Raw genomic sequence first — 18,242 nt, 5'->3', positions numbered from 1 at the left:
TTAGCACGCTTGTTTGAGATCCAACCTTCTCACCCTCTAATTGAATATGGAATTCAACCATGTTATGGTCACTCATTCCAAGGGGATCCTTTACTAGGACATTTTTAATTAATCCTGTCTCGTTACACAGGACGAGATCTAAGGTTGCTTGCCCCCTGGTCGGTTCAGTTACATACTGCTCAAGAAACCCATCCCTAATACACTCAATGAACTCATCCTCAAGGCAGCCCTGCCCAATTTGATTTGTCCAATTAATATGATAGTTAAAATCCCCCATAATTATAGATGTTCCCTTATTACAAGCTCAGACTCCAGCTCATCAACACGGAGCTGGAGTTCCTGTAGCAGCAGACACTTGTCACAGACGTAATCACCGTGAGCCTCAATGGGGTTCACCGGCTCCCACATCTCGCAACAGTAACACATCACCTGCTCCATTCTATGTAATTATTTAAATTTTTTATCGTTAGTTATGGACACCCTCTGCCCGATTTTAGATGCTAGTACCCCCTTTAATTAATTGGATTTAAATTAAATCAATCCCTCTAGTTACACCAGTTAAATGGTTTACCAACAGTCATTCTGCACCAGAAAGGCCTTATTAACTGCAACCCACAGAGTTAAAGTTTGAAAAGAGCACCTAACACCCCACTTACCCTAACTCACACTTCCCCAAACTCACAGCACTCTTTGATGACTCACACTCAGTGCTTGCTCGCACTAGGATCTGTGTTAAGCAGTCTATTCTGTTTACATAAACATGTTTTTGCATCTTATGTAACATCTAATGTATAGTACTTACCTCTGTGTTCAAAACATACTTTGTCTTTGTTTACAGTTTCACACTTTTATTCAAGTAAAGCTTCAAAACAGCATCCGGCTTCTCGAGGAGCTATTTGAATGAGTATTTAGCTGACTGGATAGCTGGATAGGAGTTACATCTAGTGAGACCAGTACAGTGAAAAGGCAGCAATACGGCTAGCTGTGAAGAGAGGAGACCCTCCACGTGGAGCAGCAAGGACTCAAGAGTTAAGTGGCAGTCATCTAGGTGCAGAGTAAGCCATCACGACATAGCCAGCTTAAGTCTTCACCTTGTACACCACACTTACCTCACATCATCATGGCAGAAGGTAATACCGAAAATGCTACTCAGCAAGTAGAAGACTTCAAACAGTTAGATGAAACTGGAGAATGTGACAATCTGTCTATAAGCTCTTGTTACTACAAATCATCAGCCGGTTCTAGGTCATCAGCCGGTTCACGGTCATCAGCTGGTTCTAGGGCTAGTATGGCCATCGCCAGAGCATGGGCCAAAGCAGAAGCAGCCCAAGCCAGAGCAGCTTATGCCAAGAAAGAAATGGAAATAAAAGTTGAACGGGCCCGTCTCCAAGCCACATTAGACGCCCTGCAGGAAGAAAAAGAGAAAGATGCTGCATTAGCTGAGGCACAAATATTGGAGGCGGTTTTAATGGAAGCTGATCCTGAGTCAGCAAACAAAGTTCCAATTCCCATTCCGCGTCAGAGTCAACTACAGCGCACCACAGACTATGTGAGCGACCAAGCTGACACACAGTTTATGAGAGAGAGAGATGAAGACCCACACATCTCTACAGACTCAACCACACCATATAACATGCCCCATGTCACCAACCAAGTTCAAATTGGACTGCGTGCCCCAAGTCACAGGATCCTCCCCCATGAAACAGAGGACAATGAGCAGAGGAATGGAGCGCTGAAGAGAGAAACTCAGCAGCAGACCCCCTCTCATTTCCTCAAGACCCCCATCAGAGCCCCTACTCAAGGCGACCACGGTATAGGCCCCACAACCTACGACCTTGTCAAATATCTTGCACGCAGCCAGCTGGTGACGACAGGGTTAACCACGTTTGATGATAAACCAGAGAATTATTGGGCCTGGAAGTCCTCCTTCCACGGCACCATATCGGGCCTAGACCTGTCGGCAGGAGAAGAGCTCGAACTCCTTACCAAATGGCTCGGCCCGGAGTCCGCCGAACAGGCGCGCAGGATAATGGCAGTCAATGTGAGGCATCCGCCAGCTGGGTTGATGATGGCTTGGGTGAGGCTGGAAGAAAGCTACGGCTTGCCTGAAGCCATTGAAAGGGCTCTCTTTGCCAGGTTGGAGAACTTTCCGAAGTTGACAAATAAGGAACCCCAGAAACTTCCAGACCTTGGAGATCTGCTGTTGTAACTCGAAGCTGCAAAGCAGGATGGCTACCTACCTGGCCTATCATAATTAGACACTTTCAGAGGGGTAAGCCCCATCATTGAGAAGCTTCCATTCAATCTGCAGGAGAAGTGGACTTCATTCGGGTCAAGGTTCAAGCTAGAGCACAACGTTACCTTCCCTCCATTCTCTGTGTTTGCCAACTTCATCCGTAGAGATGCCAAAACCAGGACAGACCCCAGCTTCAACTTCTTCTCCTCCCACACAGCACTTGCCAGAAGAGGCAAGTTCGACAGACATGGAAAGACACCAATATCTGTCCACAAAACGCAAGTGTCTTCAACCGAGAACACAGGGGATCAGAAGAAATCCAAGGATATGAGCAAACAATGCCCCGTCCACAACAAGCCCCATCCATTAAATAAATGTAGAGGCTTCAGAGAGAAGTCCCTGGAAGACCGCAAACAGTACCTCAAAGAGAACTCCATATGTTTCAAGTGCTGCTCCTCCACGAACCATCTCGCTAAGAACTGCAAGGTAGATGCAAAATGCACAGAATGTGAAAGTGATCAGCACATTTCAGCACTCCACCCAGGCCCAGCTCCTTGGAAGTCAGAGTCGTCTCCTCCTGCCTCAGAGCACAGTGGGGAGGGAGAGGGAGCCGCCTATCCGGAGATTACATCCAAGCGCACCGAGGTGTGTGGAGAAGGAGTGAGCGCAAGAGCATGCTCCAAGATATGCCTCGTTAATGTGTACCCTGTAGGACGTCGCCAGGAATCTGAAAAGATGTATGCCATACTAGATGAACAAAGTAACTGTTCTCTAGCAAGATCCGAGTTCTTCGACATCTTCAAGGTCAAAGGAAGTCCGTCGCCTTACACGCTGAAGACGTGTGCTGGACTTTCAGAGACAGCCGGCAGGAGTGCCTGTGGTTATGTTGTTGAGTCAGCTGATGGGAAGATTAGTCTCCCCCCTTCCTACACTCATCGAATGTAATCAAGTCCCCGACAACCGTTCTGAGATTCCCACTCCGAATGCAGCTCATCACCACAATCATCTGAGACGCATTGCAGACGAGATCCCACCTCTTGATCCAGACGCAGACATACTGCTGTTATTGGGCAGGGACATCCTGAGGGTACATAAGGTAAGGAAACAGATCAACGGTCCACATGATGCCCCTTTTGCTCAAAGGCTAGACCTCGGCTGGGTCGTTGTTGGAGACATGTGCCTCAGGGGTGCTCACAAGCCATCTCAGGTGAGCACACTCAAGACTTCCATCTTGGAGAATGGTCGTCCAAGCTACCTTACCCCATACAGTAGTCAGATCTGAGTGAGAGAAGTTCAGTCATATGGCCCAGCCTCAGAACCCCCCAGCACTGATCTCCACAGACAGCACACAGATGATGCTCACTGGAGAGAACCTGGGTCAGTCAGTCTTCTATCGCACCGCCAGTGACCACAAACTTGCTCCATCGATCGACGACATGAGATTCCTCCAGATTATGGACAATGAGGTCTCTCGTGACAGCTCTAACAGCTGGGTTGAACCCTTACCCTGCCAGAACCCCAGGCGATGGCTGCCGAACAACAGGGAGTATGCCTATAATCGTCTTAACTCACTCCGTCGCACACTAGAGAAGAAGCCAAAGATGAAAGCACACTTCCTAGAGCTTGTCGAGAAAATGCTTGTCAACGATCATGCAGAGCTAGCTCCTCCACTCCAGGAAGGCCAAGAGTGTTGGTACCTCCCCTCCTTCGGAGTCTATCACCCCAAAAAGCCAGAACAGATCCGCGTGGTGTTTGATTCCAGTGCACCATATCAGGGAGTCTCTCTCAACGACGTACTCCTCACAGGGCCCGATCTCAACAACAGCCTCTTGGGGGTACTCATGAGATTCAGGAAAGAGCCCATCGCCATCACTGCCGATATCCAGCACATGTTTCACTGCTTTGTGGTGAGAGAAGACCACAGAGACTTCCTCTGCTTCCTGTGGTATCGCAACAACGACCCCAGCAGTGACATTGTGGACTACAGAATGCGTGTCCATGTCTTCAGCAATAGCCCGTCCCCTGCTGTCGCCATATACGGACTAAGGAGGGCTGCCAAGGAAGAAGAAGATAACTTTGGCAGTGATGTGAGAGGGTACATCGAATGAGAGTTCTACGTTGACGATGCACTGAAGTCATTCCCTGCCGAAGCAGAGGTCATCAGTGCCCTTGGGCGAGCTCAGGAACTACTTGCACTATCCAAACTCAGGCTACACAAAATAGCCTCTAACAGACCAGCAGTGATGGAGGCATTCCCCCTGAAGATTGTGCTAAGGATGTCAAGGATCTAGACATCTTCACTGATGACCTCCCCCTACAGCGTAGCCTAGGAGTGTCTTGGAACATAGCAAAAGACACGTTCACGTTCCAAGCCTTAGATGACAAGAAACCCTTCACACGTAGAGGAGTGCTCTCTGCAGTCAACAGCCTATACAACCCTCTCGGCTTCTTAGCCCCTGTCACCATACAAGGCAGGCTGCTCCTCAGGGAACTCTCCACACGCGCTGAAGAGTGGGATTCACCCCTCCCTGAAGAGATGGAAGCAGAGTGGAATAGATGGAGAGGCTCACTTCAAGACTTACAGGAGATCCAAATACCTCGCTCCTATACATCCTTCTCTCCCTCAAATGTCCAATTCAAGGAGCTTTGTGTCTTTGTAGACGCATCCGCTAAGGCCATCGCAGGTGTGGCTTATCTGAAGGTCACCACTCAAGATGGACAAAGCAAAGTCGGCTTCATCTTTGGAAAGGCCATGTTGGCACCCCAGCCAGACCTCACCATACCCAGATTGGAACTGTGCACAGCAGTATTAGCAGTTGAGATTGCAGAGTTCATAGTGGAGGAGATGGATCTGAAGTTCGACAGCATCAAGTATTATACAGACAGCAAAGTGGTGCTAGGTTACATCCATAACCAAACTAGGTGGTTCTACGTCTGCGTGAACAACAGGGTCCAACGTATCTTCAGACCCGGAATCGCCCCTCATCCTCACTCCGGCTATGCTTTTGACCCAGAAGACAGGTGTTACCCCTTATCCTCCAGGGGAGTTTGGGAAAAGAGAACTCTTCAAGCAAGAATGGAAACAGGTTCAGAGTCTTGCAGACACATTTTAGGGCAGGTGGCGTTGTATCTCAACACACTGCAGAGCTGACACAAGTGGCAGGACAAGAGGCCAGATCTCAAAGAAGGAGATGTTGTCTTGATGAAGGACAGTCAGGCAAAAAGGAATGACTGGCCTATGGCTATCATCATGAAGTCCCTTCCCAGCCAGGACGGGAGAGTGAGAAAGGTGGACTTGAAAGTCGTCAAAGAAGGAACAGCAAAGGTCTTCTCTTCGCCTGTCTCTGAGGTGGTCCTTCTTTTGTCGCCAGAGGACTCCAGTGACAAGTAGTTAGGCTTATGTGGGGTCATTAACGACCTCAGACGGGGAGTGTTCTGGACTTGTTAGATGTAGGTAGCGCCCCTAGTGGTAGTTATTGTATAGCAGCGTGTTATTTGACCTTCTTCCTGTCTGCATAGGAAGTAGTATTCGAGGAAGTGTTTTCTCAGTTGCGAACAAGGTCCAAGTGTGGCAGCTTGTTTTCTATCCTCCTCCATCCTTCCTTATACGCTAGGCAAGACGCAATGTCTGTGAGTATCCTTGTTTGGTAACATAATAACAACCTTGTCGGTATAGTATTTTGACAATACTTTGTCAATAAGAAGTTTATTAGCTGCTAGCTACTGAGGGTTAACTTCAGTGCTATTTACTTATACAGTTACCTACTTATCTGTGTTAAGCAGTCTATTCTGTTTTCATAAACATGTTTTTGCATCTTATGTAACATCTAATGTATAGTACTTACCTCTGTGTTCAAAACATACTTTGTCTTTGTTTACAGTTTCACACTTTTATTCAAGTAAAGCTTCAAAACAGCATCAGGCTTCTCGAGGAGTTATTTGAATGAGTGTTTAGCTGACTGGATAGCTGGATAGGAGTTACATCTAGTGAGACCAGTAGAATGGTCTACTCCTGTTCTTATGTACACTGAGCATGTGATGTGTCTTTGGATCTGCTGATGATATCCCATCAAAAGCAGTCCTCCTCATGCAGATCATGTAACAGTAAGAGAGTTGACATAGTTAGGTCCATCCTTCCTGGGTGCAAACTGGATTGCTGCAACTATTTGGTACTTGAAATATAACAAAAGTTAGAATTGTGCTAAAAGGCAGGACCAAGGACCCCAAAAGATAAATGCAAAATGATGAGTGCATGATCTTCTAAATGTTACCAGCAAAAATACAATTTTAGAAAGGTATCAAAAAAACTAACGAGCTTTGAAAGGTCTCACTGAGCAGGACTTGCCTGCTTCAAAGCAGATGCACAAATTCAGGAAATTTGAAGTAGGACCGATTTTACTCATTTCAGTATTATGGGACCTGCACAGCAGGCCTGCTGGAACTGCCACAAAGCCTGACATAGTCACACTCACAGAATCATACCTTTCAGCCAGCGTCCCAGACTCCTCCATCACTATCCCTGGGTATGTCCTGTCCCACCGGCAGGACAGACCCACCAGGGGTGGCAGCACAGTGGTATACAGTCGGGTGGGAGTGGCCCAGGGAGTCCTCGACATTGACTCCGGACCCCATGAAATCTCATGGCATCAAGTTAAACATGGGCAAGAAAAACTCCTGCTGATTACCACCTACTGTCCTCCCTCAGCTGATGAATCAGTAATACTCCATGTTGAACATCACTTCGAGAAGCACTGAGAGTAGCAAGGGCACAGAATGTGCTCTGGGTGGGGGACTTCAATGTCCATTAGCAAGAGTGGTTCGCTAGCACCACTACTGACCGAGCTGGCCGAAGGACATAGCTGCCAGTCTGGGCCTGCGACAGGTGGTGAGAGAACCAACATGAGGGAAAAACCTACTTTACCTCGTCCTCACCAATCTACCTGTCACAGATGCATCTGTCCATGACAGTATTGGTAACAGTGACCACCACACAGTCATTGTGGAGACGAAGTCTCATCTTCACACTGAGGACACTCTCCATCGTGATATGTGGCACTACCACTGTGCTAAATGGGATAGATTCAGAACAGATCTAGCAGCTCAAAACTGGGCATCCATGAGGTGCTGCGAGCCATCAGCAGCAGGAGAATTGTATACCACCACAATCTGTAATCTCATGGCCCGGCATATCCCTCACTCAACCATTACCATCAAGCTAGGGGACCAACCCTGGTTCAATGAGGAGTGCAGAAGAGCATGCCAGGAGCAGCACCAGACATAACTAAAAATGAAGTGCCAACCTGGTGAAGCTACAACACAGGACTACATACATGCTAAACAGCAGAAACAGCATGCTGAAGACAGAGCTAAGCGATCAGATCAATGCTCTGCAGTCCTGCCACATCCAGTCATGAATGGTGGTGGACCATTAAACAATTAACGGGAGGAGTAGGCTCCATGAACATCCCCATCCTCAATGATGGCAGAGCCCAGCACGTGAGTGCAAAAGACAAGCCGGAAGCATTCGCAACCATCTTAAGCCAGAAGTGCCGAGTAGATGATTCATCTCAGTTTCCTCCTGAGGTCCCCACCATCATAGAAGCCAGTCTTCAGCCAATTCAATTCACTCCACGTAATATCAAGAAAGGGCTGAGCACTCTGAATACAGCCCCGACAACATCCGACTGTCGTGCTGAAGACTTGTGCTCCAGAACTAGCCGTGCCACTAGCCAAGCTGTTCCAGTACAGCTACAACACTGGCATCTACCCAACAAAATGGAAAACTGCCCAGGTATGTCCTGTCCACAAAAAGCAGGACAAATCTAACCCGGCAAATTACCGCCCCATCAGTCTACTCTCAATCATCAGCAAAGTGATAGAAGGTGTTGTCAACAATGCTATCAAGCAGCACTTACTCACCAAAAACATGCTCATCATCTTCTTCTTTTGTATCGTAGTAGCAAAGCAAATCAAATGTCAATATCTAAGTTGGATATTAAGGCCAAAGCTTCCAGTTTAACAATGTGGATACCTTGTAGGCTGCCTGCAAATTTCCTCTGAGGGCAGTGCTCAATGATGTGCTCCAGGGTCTGATTAGGAGCTCCACAGTCACATGGTGGGGATGCTTTAATCTTCCATCTATGGAGAAGGTGCTCACCGATGCTCAATTTCGGTTCTGCCAGGACCACTCAGCTCCAGACCTCATTACAGCCTTGGTCCAAACATGGACAAAAGAGCTGAATTCCAGAGGTGAGGAGAGAGTACCTGCCCTTGACATCAAGGCAGCATTTGACCAAGTGTGGCATCAAGAAGCCCTAGTAAAATTGAAGTCAATGGGAATCAGGGGAAAATTCTCCACTGGCTGGAGTCATAACTAGCACAAAGGAAGATGGCTGTGGTTGTTGGAGGTCAATCATCTCAGCCCCAGGATATCGCTGCAGGAGTTCCTCAGGGCAGTGTCCTAGGCCCAATCATCTTCAACTGCTTCATCAATAACCTTCCCTCCAGCATAAGGTCAGAACTGGGGATGTTTGCTGATGACTGCACAGCGATCAGTTCCATTTGTAATTCCTCAGATAATGAAGCAGTCCATGCCTGTATGTAGCAAGGCCTGGACGACATTCAGGCTTGGGCTGATAAGTGGCGAGTAACATTCGCGCCACACAAGTGCCAGGCAATGACCATCTCCAACAAGCGAGGATTTAACCACCTCCCCTTGATATTCAACGGCATTACCATCTCCGAATCCCACACCATTAACATCCTGGGAGGATCACCATTGACCAGAAACTTAACTGGACCAGCCACATAAATAGTGTTGCAACAAGAGCGGGTCAGAGGCTGGGTATCCTGCAGCGAGTGTCTCGCCTCCTGACTCCCCAAAGCCTTTCCACCATCTACAAGGCACAAGTCAGGAGTGCGATGGAATACTCTCCACTTGCCTGGATGAGTGCAGCTCCAACAACACTCAAGAAGCTCAACACCATCTAGGACAAAGGAGCCCGCTTGATTGGCACACCATCCACCACCTTAAACATTCACTCCCTACACCAGCGGCATACCATGGCTGCAGTGTGTACCATCTATAAGATGCACTGCAGCAACTTGCCACGGCTTCTTCGGCAGCACCTCCCAAACCCGCAACTTCTACCACCTACATGGACAAGAGCAGCAGGCGCATGGGAACACCTTCACCTGCAAGTTCCCCTCCAAGTTACACACCATCCTGACTTGGAAATATATCGCCGATCCTTCATCGTTGCTGGGTCAAGTTGACCTGGATCAGGGAGTCGGATGCAGCATTTCCAAATTTGCAGACGACACTAAACTAGGAGGTGGGGTGGGCTCAGAGGAAGAGACCAGGAAGCTCCAGAGCGATTTGGACAGACTGGGCGATTGGGCGGATAAATGGCAGATGCACTATAATGTGGACAAGTGCGAAGTTATCCACCTTGGGTGCAGGAACGGGAGGGCAAATTATTATTTAAATGGCAATAGATTGGGAGAGGGGGAAGTACAGAGAGACCTGGGTGTTCTTGTACACCAGTCACTGAAGGCGAGCATGCAGGTGCAACAGGCGGTCAAGAAGGCAAACGGTATGCTGGCCTTCATAGCAAAAGGGTTAGAATACAGGAACAGGGATACCTTGCTGCAGCTGTACAGGGCACTGGTGAGACCACACCTCGAGTACTGTGTACAGTTTTGGTCGCCTCATCTGAGGAAGGATGTTCTTGCCATGGAGGGGGTGCAGCGGCGATTCACCAGGCTGATACCAGGAATGGCGGGAATGACCTATGAGGAGAGACTATGTAGTTTAGGGATGTACACACTGGAGTTTAGAAGATTGAGAGGGGACCTCATAGAAGTGTATAAAATTCTGACAGGTCTAGACAGACTGGATGCAGAAGGAATGTTTCCCTTGGCGGGTGAGAACAGAACTAGAGGACATAATTTAAGGATAAGGGCTAAACCATTTAGGACAGAGATGAGGGGGAATTTCTTCACTCAGAGAGTGGTGAACCTGTGGAACTCATTGCCACAGAGGGCAGTGTACGCCAGCTCATTAAATATATTTAAGAGGGAATTAGATATATTTCTACGGGCAAAAGGGGTTAAGGGTTACGGAGAGAAGGCGGGGACGGGATACTGAATTAAAGGATCAGCCATGATCTCATTAAATGGCGGAGCAGGCACGAAGGGCCGAATGGCCTACTCCTGCTCCTATCTTCTATGTATCTATGTATCTATGTAAGTTCCTGGAACTCCCTCTCTAACAGCACTGTGGGAGTACTTTCGCCACACGGACTACAGCGGTTCAAGAAGGTGGCTCACGACCACCTTCTCGAGGGATATTGGGGATGGGCAATAAATGCCGGCCTTGTCAGCGACGCCCACATTCTGGAACGAATTTTTTTTTACCACCTACAGGTCTTTCCACAGAAAGCTGTTGCTGGTGCTGATGGTTATCTTGCTCCTCGTCCGAGGTCCAATCTAAGGCAGCCATCCTGATCTTGTGTCTCTACACCACCAAAGTGGTCAAATTAGCCTCTCACCACAAGTACTCTGAACAAACACTTTCCCAGTGGGAGGTAAGAAAGCAGCTGTGAACACTGAGTATAATATTGCTGTATTTGCCTGACTATTAATGAGCCCCATGAATTGCTGCTCTCTTTTCGCCTTGGTTTCAATGGCGACTTTCAGAAACCCATGAAAACCGTGCATGCTCTGTTAAATTTAAATGCTGGTTGAAATATCATTGCAATCCACTGATTTAAATATTCAAATCGTTAACCCGCCTCTCCGGAGGGAATTACACACATGCAGCTGAACGTGCCTGAGTTAACCCGGAAGTTGGCACGTTGGAGCCGTTTTCCGGATGCCCTGACATTTTCGCTGAATTTAACCCCCCACCCCACCACCCCCCAACCCGCACCTAAACACCCCCCCCAACCTGCACCTAACACGTTCTTCAATGTTAAAATTCCCTGCAGAGTGACTGAGCACTTGGACAAGTATGAGCTGATCAAAGAGAATCAGTATGGATTTGTGAAGGGTACATCTGTTTAATCTAATGAATTTTTTTTGAGGAGGTCACAAGCATGGTGGATAGGGGAGTGTCTATGTTGTCTATATGGACTTCCAGCAGCATTTAACAAGGTTCTGCATCAAAGATTATTACCATAATAAATTAATGCGCATAGAATATGAGATAACCTTGTGACATGGGTTGGTAATTGATTGGGAGGTAGGAGGCAGAGATAAAGGGAATGTTCTCTGTTTGGTGAGATGTGACAAGTGATGTCCCCAGGGATCTGTACTGGGATTTATATGTAATATATATATGTAATAGAAAGTTGCATATCATAGTTTGCAGATGACACTAAGTTGGGAGGGACATTATGTTGTGTAGATGGGATCAGGAAGTTTCAAAGGGAAAGTGACAAATTAAGTGAGTGGGCAAAACTATGGCAAATGCATTTCAATGTGAGGAAGTGTGAGATCCACTTTGAATCTAAGAAAGACAAATCAGCATATTTTCTTAATTGTGAGAGATGGAAGGCAAAAGGATTTGGGTGTCCATGTGCACAGATCACTAAAAGTTCGTGCACAGGTACAAAAAGTAATCAAAAAGGCTAATGGAATGTTGGCCCTTATCTCAAGGGGGTCGAATATAAAGGGGAGAAAGTGATGCTTCAGTTGTACAGAGTCTTGGTAAGACCCCAACTGGAGTGCTGTGTTCCGTTTTGGGTACCGAACCTCAGGAAAGATATATTGGCCTTGGAGGGGGTACAGCGCAGATTCAATAGGATACCAGGGCTTGAAGGATTACATTATAAGGACAGGTTGCATAAACTTGGTTTTTATTCCCTTGAGTTCAGAAGGTTGAAGGGTGATCTAATCGAGGTGTTTAAAACAATGGCCCTGAAATTAGGATCGGGGGCTTGCCGCGCGTGCAAGCCCCCGATGTGCACTCACCCTGCGCGCCGACATCTGAAGCCCGGGCCTGCTTGCATTTCCTGTCACAAGCCCGGTTCAGATGTCGGCGCGATGTGCTTACCTGATCCAGCGGCGTAGTTAGTGCGATGTGCCGGCTGGGATCAGGTGAGCACTGTGCAGCCAATCAGGGGAGGGGAAACTCATTCATGAGTTTGACAGTAAGAGCTGTCAAACTCATGAAAAGTATGGGCTGCCAAAACACTATGGCCTAGAAATTCAGTGGGCCTTGCGCCCACTTAGCGCCTAAAGAGGTCTTTTGCGCCGGCGGGGTGGTAGCGCGGAAATTGAGTGCAGCGGTATTGGCGGCGGTAGCCGTTAGTGCTGCGCCGGGACCGATGACGTCATCGGTGTGCGCGGTGGCCCGTAACGCCCCGAAACCGCGCCGATCCCCATGTTTATTTGCGGCCGCCTCCTCCGAAGCAGGCGCAAACAGCGACCAGAAAACAGGGCCATCCTGCTGCCATAGTGGGGCGCTTTAAAGTGGAAGGTGCGGCCGGCCGCTTTTTCGGCAGCCGCCTGCCCGCACCTCCTTCCCCGGCCTCCTCCACCCCCCCCACGGCATTGCCGGCTGGTTTCCGTGGAGCCCGGCACTTCTCCATTGTGCCGGGCTCTTTTGCCGGCACTCGCGATCGGGGCTCCGGCCGTTGCAGGCACCTCCCCCTTAAGAGAAGGAGGAGGCCTGCAGTACCGCAGCCTGCCGCACCGCATCGGGTGGCGCTGCGGCAACTAGCGCGCCGATATTCAGTTGCAGCGCCCCAAACGGAGGTGGGCACACCCTGGTATAGCGCCCGCTTCCGAATTGGGGCGCAGAAGACGAATATACGGCGTGCGCTAATGCCTCCCCGCCCAGCGCTAACTTTTGGGCGCGAGCGAGCTGCCCGCGCCCAAGTGAATTTCTAGGCCTATAACTTTAAATAAAATTTTAAAAAACAACCCACTGATTATATTAACTATAAATAAGTGTAAAAAAATGTTTTAAACAATTAATCAATTTTTTGAAAAAAATAAATTTTTTAAAAATAGGGTCTAAAACTAAACTTACCATCCTGTAAATTCTTTAAAAATAACAAACCTGTGGAAAAAAAATTTCTACATTGTACTAAAAGCCCACTTACCTGAAAAACTAAATACTTACGTCTTGTTTTTCCACGCGTAAAGACCGGAGGCCTTTACATGCGCGCAACTCTGAAAAAAAAAGGAATTTTACTGCGCACGCGCTGCCTGTGCAGTCGCGCATGTTCTGCCTCTTAACCCTTTGGATCAGAGGACAGGAAATGCCGGTTTTCAGCGCATGCGCTGTGCATGCTGAAAACCGGCAATTCCTCCGGGCACACGCGTGAGTACCCCGTCCTTACTCACGCGTTGTGCCCGGAATTACTGGGCCAACAAAGGGATTCAATAGAGTAGATACAGAGAAGCTATTTCCTCTGGTAGGGTAATCCAGAACAAGGAGGCACAATCTTAAAATTAGAACTAGACCATTTATGAGTGAATTCAGGAAACACTTTCTCAAAAAAGGGCAGTGGAATTCTGTTACTCTCTCTCCCTAAAGGCTGTAGATGCTGGGTCAAGTGACATTTTTAAGCATGTGATCATTAGTTTTTTGTTCGGTAATATTCAAAAGTCGCTGCAAGATGACTTCATTGGCGCTCCGACATAATATTAACCTGTAGTCAGGGAAAGTCATGCACTGTCTGCAGCCCAGCAGCAGAACCACGACAGGAGCCGACTGGCCAGAAGAGGCCAGGGTAAAAATTACCTGTTAGAACTTCTTGTGGACCAAGAGGAGCAGGAGTTTTCCCCCCAGACACCGAAAGAGTCCCTGGGCCTCGTCATGACCTTCGGTCGCCCTCAATGCCCCAGCCCTGGCCTCCCCCGATCTCTGACAGCCCTCAAGACCCCTCCTCCCACTGACTGAGTCCTCAGGTGCGGCCTCCTGCCACCAAATTACCGTTTCCCGTCTACTGGCCAGGTCGTGAATTTGGCCAGGTGACGGGTGGGATTCTGGGAACTTTTATTTCAATAAGGCCCTGCCATTAAGATTAGCAGGGCCTCCACATACCCGAACTCCCTGAGTGAGCCGCCAGGCACCAGGCTCACGCACATCGTTCCCGCCCGCCATAAAAACTGAGGCCATTGTGTCTATAAAGACAACTGGTGATGATGGGGGAAAAAGAGCAAGTATGTGTTTGAGAATGAGCTCTTATATAAAGCAGGCTTAGTACCGAGGTCTTAGAGGCTGTATCCTAGGTGGGCTTCTTTATTTGATGACAGAGTATTACTTTATATCTAAAGTTTGAACAAATAGGAAAGAATGTTATTGGCCCAGAAATTCGGGTCGGGGGCTTCCCGCGGGTGTAAGCCCCCGATCTGCACTTACCTTGCGCGCCAGCCGTTGAGCTGTAGGGCCCCGTGAAATTCCAATCCGGGGCCTGGTCCAGCTGCTGGCGCGCACTGCTTGCGTATCCCAGGGGCGCAGTTAGTTCGATGCGACCCCTGGGATCACATGGGCTATGGGCAGCCAATCGGAGCAGGGAATGCTCCATTCATAAGTCTGACAAGAAGAGCTGTCAAGACTTATAAATACTACGGTCCCAAAATAGCACTAAACCTTCAAATACATTTTTTAAAAACATCACATTTTTTAAATAAACTATAAATTACATTAAATAACTATTTTAAACAATAATTTAAATTTTTGAAACAAATAATTTTATATTCTAACGAGGCTACAAATAAACTTACCTTGCTTTAAAGTATTTAAAAATAATAAACCTGTGGAAAAAATGTTTTAATTTTAATTAATTCACCACTTACCTTGTAAATAGCAGGCCTTACGCCTGCTTTTTATATTTCTAAATTCTGCAGGCTTACGAATCCGGAGAAACCTGTAAAAAAAAATTAAGTTTGTTGCGCACGCGCTGCCTCCCCCGCGCACGCGTTCGACCTCTGAACCTCTTCATTCAGGGGAACGGAAGTGCCGGTTTCCCGCGCATGCGCAGTGCATGCAGGAAACCGGCACTTCCATCGGACCCACAGGTGAGTACCCCGTGTGTACTCACCCGTGGAGACCCGAATTTCTGGGCCAATATTAACTCCTCCCGCAATGCAGGGATTAGGCCGCACTAAGGGAATCAATTAAATCACACCAATCATAACAAATTATTATTTTTCCCTGGGTGCAAAGCAGAGGAAAATTGGCCTCGTGATTTGATAAAGCATCACTGACTTAATCTGATAACCCAAGGTGACAAGCACTTTGGCTTGAAGCTGGCCTCTACAATAATCCACATACAGCCCCACCTCCTTTTAATGTATTACTTTAATTTAATTCTGCTATATGTGAAGTTTGAATAAATGAGGATATGAGATTAGCAGATGCAGATGTGGTCGTCATCATTCTTTAAATGTGGTTCAGCTTTCACATCCAAAAGTTACTCCCTGACTGTTCATAGTCAGTTTCCATTCCAGCCCTCTAGATATATTTTACAGAAAAACATGAGCCTGTGACCAATACAAATCACTATTGGTACCACTAGCATTTTTGACATTAGTTAAGGCACATGGAAGTTAAGCTACATTTTCTGATTTCAAATACCTTCAATGTTTTGTCCAACTGCTATTGAGAAGGTTTAATTTCACACCTAGTGTAGGGATTTCGCAATAATTTTGAAATTTCCTACTGTTCCGAAGATTGATTTTTTTGATTAAAGAATACCTGGGTAATATAGCTTTAAAAATCCAGGGATCAAAATGGCCACCAGACCATTGGCAGAAGACAAGGACTTGAAAAGGCAGCCTGCTGTGTCTGTGAAAAAGGTTCAATGGAGCAGTCAAACTGCCAATCAAGGCAGTTCAGGGAGTTCCCCTCCCTGCAGAGACAATCGACAGAAACTGCTACAATGTTTACACAAAGGATTAACCACTTGAGACTGCGGTTTCAGTCTGACCACAAGGACAATGACTTTGTTTACACTAACCTCCAAGGCTGTTTACTCAAGCAATCAAGGAAATAGACATGCTTTTTTTCAAACCACAGCAGCTTCATCCAAACCCATTTCAGACAATGGGGACAGTTTGGATCCCTTTTGTTTAGCCCAGATACATCCGGATTTGGGTGGGAAGGTTTCGGCGCCAAATGGGGTATAAAAGATAGCTTCTCAGAAGCCATCTCGCTCTCTGTGGCCTCGCCTCTGTGCCCTCTACAACGTGGGAGCCTGCCTAAAGGAGTGGAACACCAGCAGTTTACTTTTAAAATACTGGGGTGTTTTTACTTCAGGGCAGTGAAGATCAAAGATCACAGGGCACGGAGCAGGCATTTTTCATTGGTGAGCATATATTTTTCTGGCCCATTACAAGGCAACTTAGAATAGGTATAGGGGTGGAAATTAAGTGGGAATTTTGTTAGAACTGTGATTTTAGTTGATTTTCCCTCGTTGTGTCCATTCTCTCCTCCCCTATTTAAGTAACAGTGTTGCACTAGCAGAGAAGTGCTGTAGTGAACACTGAGTTCTGTATTGAAAGTGCTATTAAAAGGGGTGTTGCACTAAGCAGAGAAGTGCTTCAGTGGACACTAAGTAGCTGTATTAAGGTGCTGTATTTAAGTAAAGCCACTAAGTCTGTAAGGAGTAAAGTGCTGTATTTGAGTAACAGTGTTGCACTCGCAGAAAAGTGCTGTAGTGAACACAGAGTTCCGTATTAAAGTGCTGTTTTTTTAAGTAAAAGGTGCTGTAGTGAGCAAGGTGTTTCTATATCAAAAGTGCTATTAAAAGGGTGTTGCACTGGGCAGAGAAGTGCTGTAGTGAACACTAAGTAGCTGTATTTAAAAGTGCTGTATTTAAATAAAGGAGTGTTGCACTGAGCAAAGAGCGCTCTAGTGGACACTAAGTGTACTGCGTTAAGCAAAAGTGTTGTACCAGGCACAGGTGTGCTGTATCGATTATTTTAAGTTGTTTCTTTCTTTTGTTTCAATAAATACTGGTCTGTTTTGCACACAAACCACGAGTCTCAGTGTTGTTTTGTCTACATCACTACCGAATAAGTCCGGCGGTCAGAACCAGGAATAGGGGAGCGCTTCAAAACTGCACGGGGGTCCCTGGAGCAGCTCAGAGGCTTCTGGCTGGCCAGAGACAATAACCCCAACCCCGCTAGTGTTTAATTCCTACACTAGTCAATAAATTATTTTGACGGCATTTTTTAAAATTAGAATCAAAATCATAAAAAAACCATACTCAATTTCTGAAATGCATTTTTGTCTTTATGTAGAGCATCAATAATATGAACTCATATTTCAAACAAGATATTTCATTATGTGATAGACTCACCTCGGTCACTGAAGATTTTGCATGATTAAATGCAAAATGGTCAATTTCCTCTAAAAAGCTTGGTATACCAGTTTGTTTCAGCTCATTCTCATGTTCCCTCACTACTTCAGTTGGATTTCCCTTAAAACGAATGGAAAAGAAAAACAAATCAAGAACACATTGAATATTAGCTGATTTATCACAGATATGACTTTCTGCATTAATTCATTGTATTCACATCATGTAATGGAAAACAGCACTGCAACAGGTTCCTATAAAAGCATGGCAGCATAGGAGGGGATGGCAGGTATACTGCTTTTCCTAATCCATTGATGTATGTATAGGTTTTGTCTAGAAGTGTGCCTCATTGGATTTTGACAGGAGCTGACAGGACAGATGAAGTTCATACAACAAGGAAGTTAAGCATACACAAGGCAGCAGCTCTATATTTGTGTAGGATTAAACGTGGGTAATGGACAGCCAGGGAGTAGGGTTTGGATGTGAAAGCTGCATCACATTTAAAGAATGATGACAACCACGGAGCTTGGAGACAGAGCTGAGTGAATCGCAATCGGAGTGGATGGCAAGCAGAGTGGAAGAATTTGGTGATAGTAGGCATTTGGTGGAGAGGAGGAAGGTGCTTTCTCATGTCCAACTCAAAAGGAGGAGTGGAGCCACAGAACCCGAAGACTCTAAGGGAGGAGCAG

At 46.9% G+C, this 18,242-nt stretch overlaps 1 protein-coding gene across 1 annotated transcript in view; it reads right to left on the bottom strand.

Annotated features, from left to right (window-relative positions):
* LOC147081792 (uncharacterized) overlaps positions 1 to 17,750 on the bottom strand; it is a gene marked incomplete at its 5' end in the record, with an annotated part of 148,985 nt that extends 131,235 nt beyond the window's left edge. Inside the window, one exon of the mRNA XM_085980670.1 lies at positions 17,557 to 17,750. Coding sequence (XP_085836796.1) covers positions 17,557 to 17,750 — 194 coding nt within the window. The remainder of the gene's footprint in view (positions 1 to 17,556) is intronic.
* Between the last annotated feature and the right edge of the window lie 492 nt (positions 17,751 to 18,242).

Source organism: Somniosus microcephalus, unplaced genomic scaffold, assembly GCF_052327205.1.
Source record: "Somniosus microcephalus isolate GS21.2 unplaced genomic scaffold, FLI_Smic_1.0 scaffold370, whole genome shotgun sequence".
Taxonomy (NCBI): domain Eukaryota; kingdom Metazoa; phylum Chordata; class Chondrichthyes; order Squaliformes; family Somniosidae; genus Somniosus; species Somniosus microcephalus.
The sequence above is the reverse complement of the archived record's forward strand: the minus strand, read 5'-3'. Positions and strand labels throughout refer to the sequence as shown.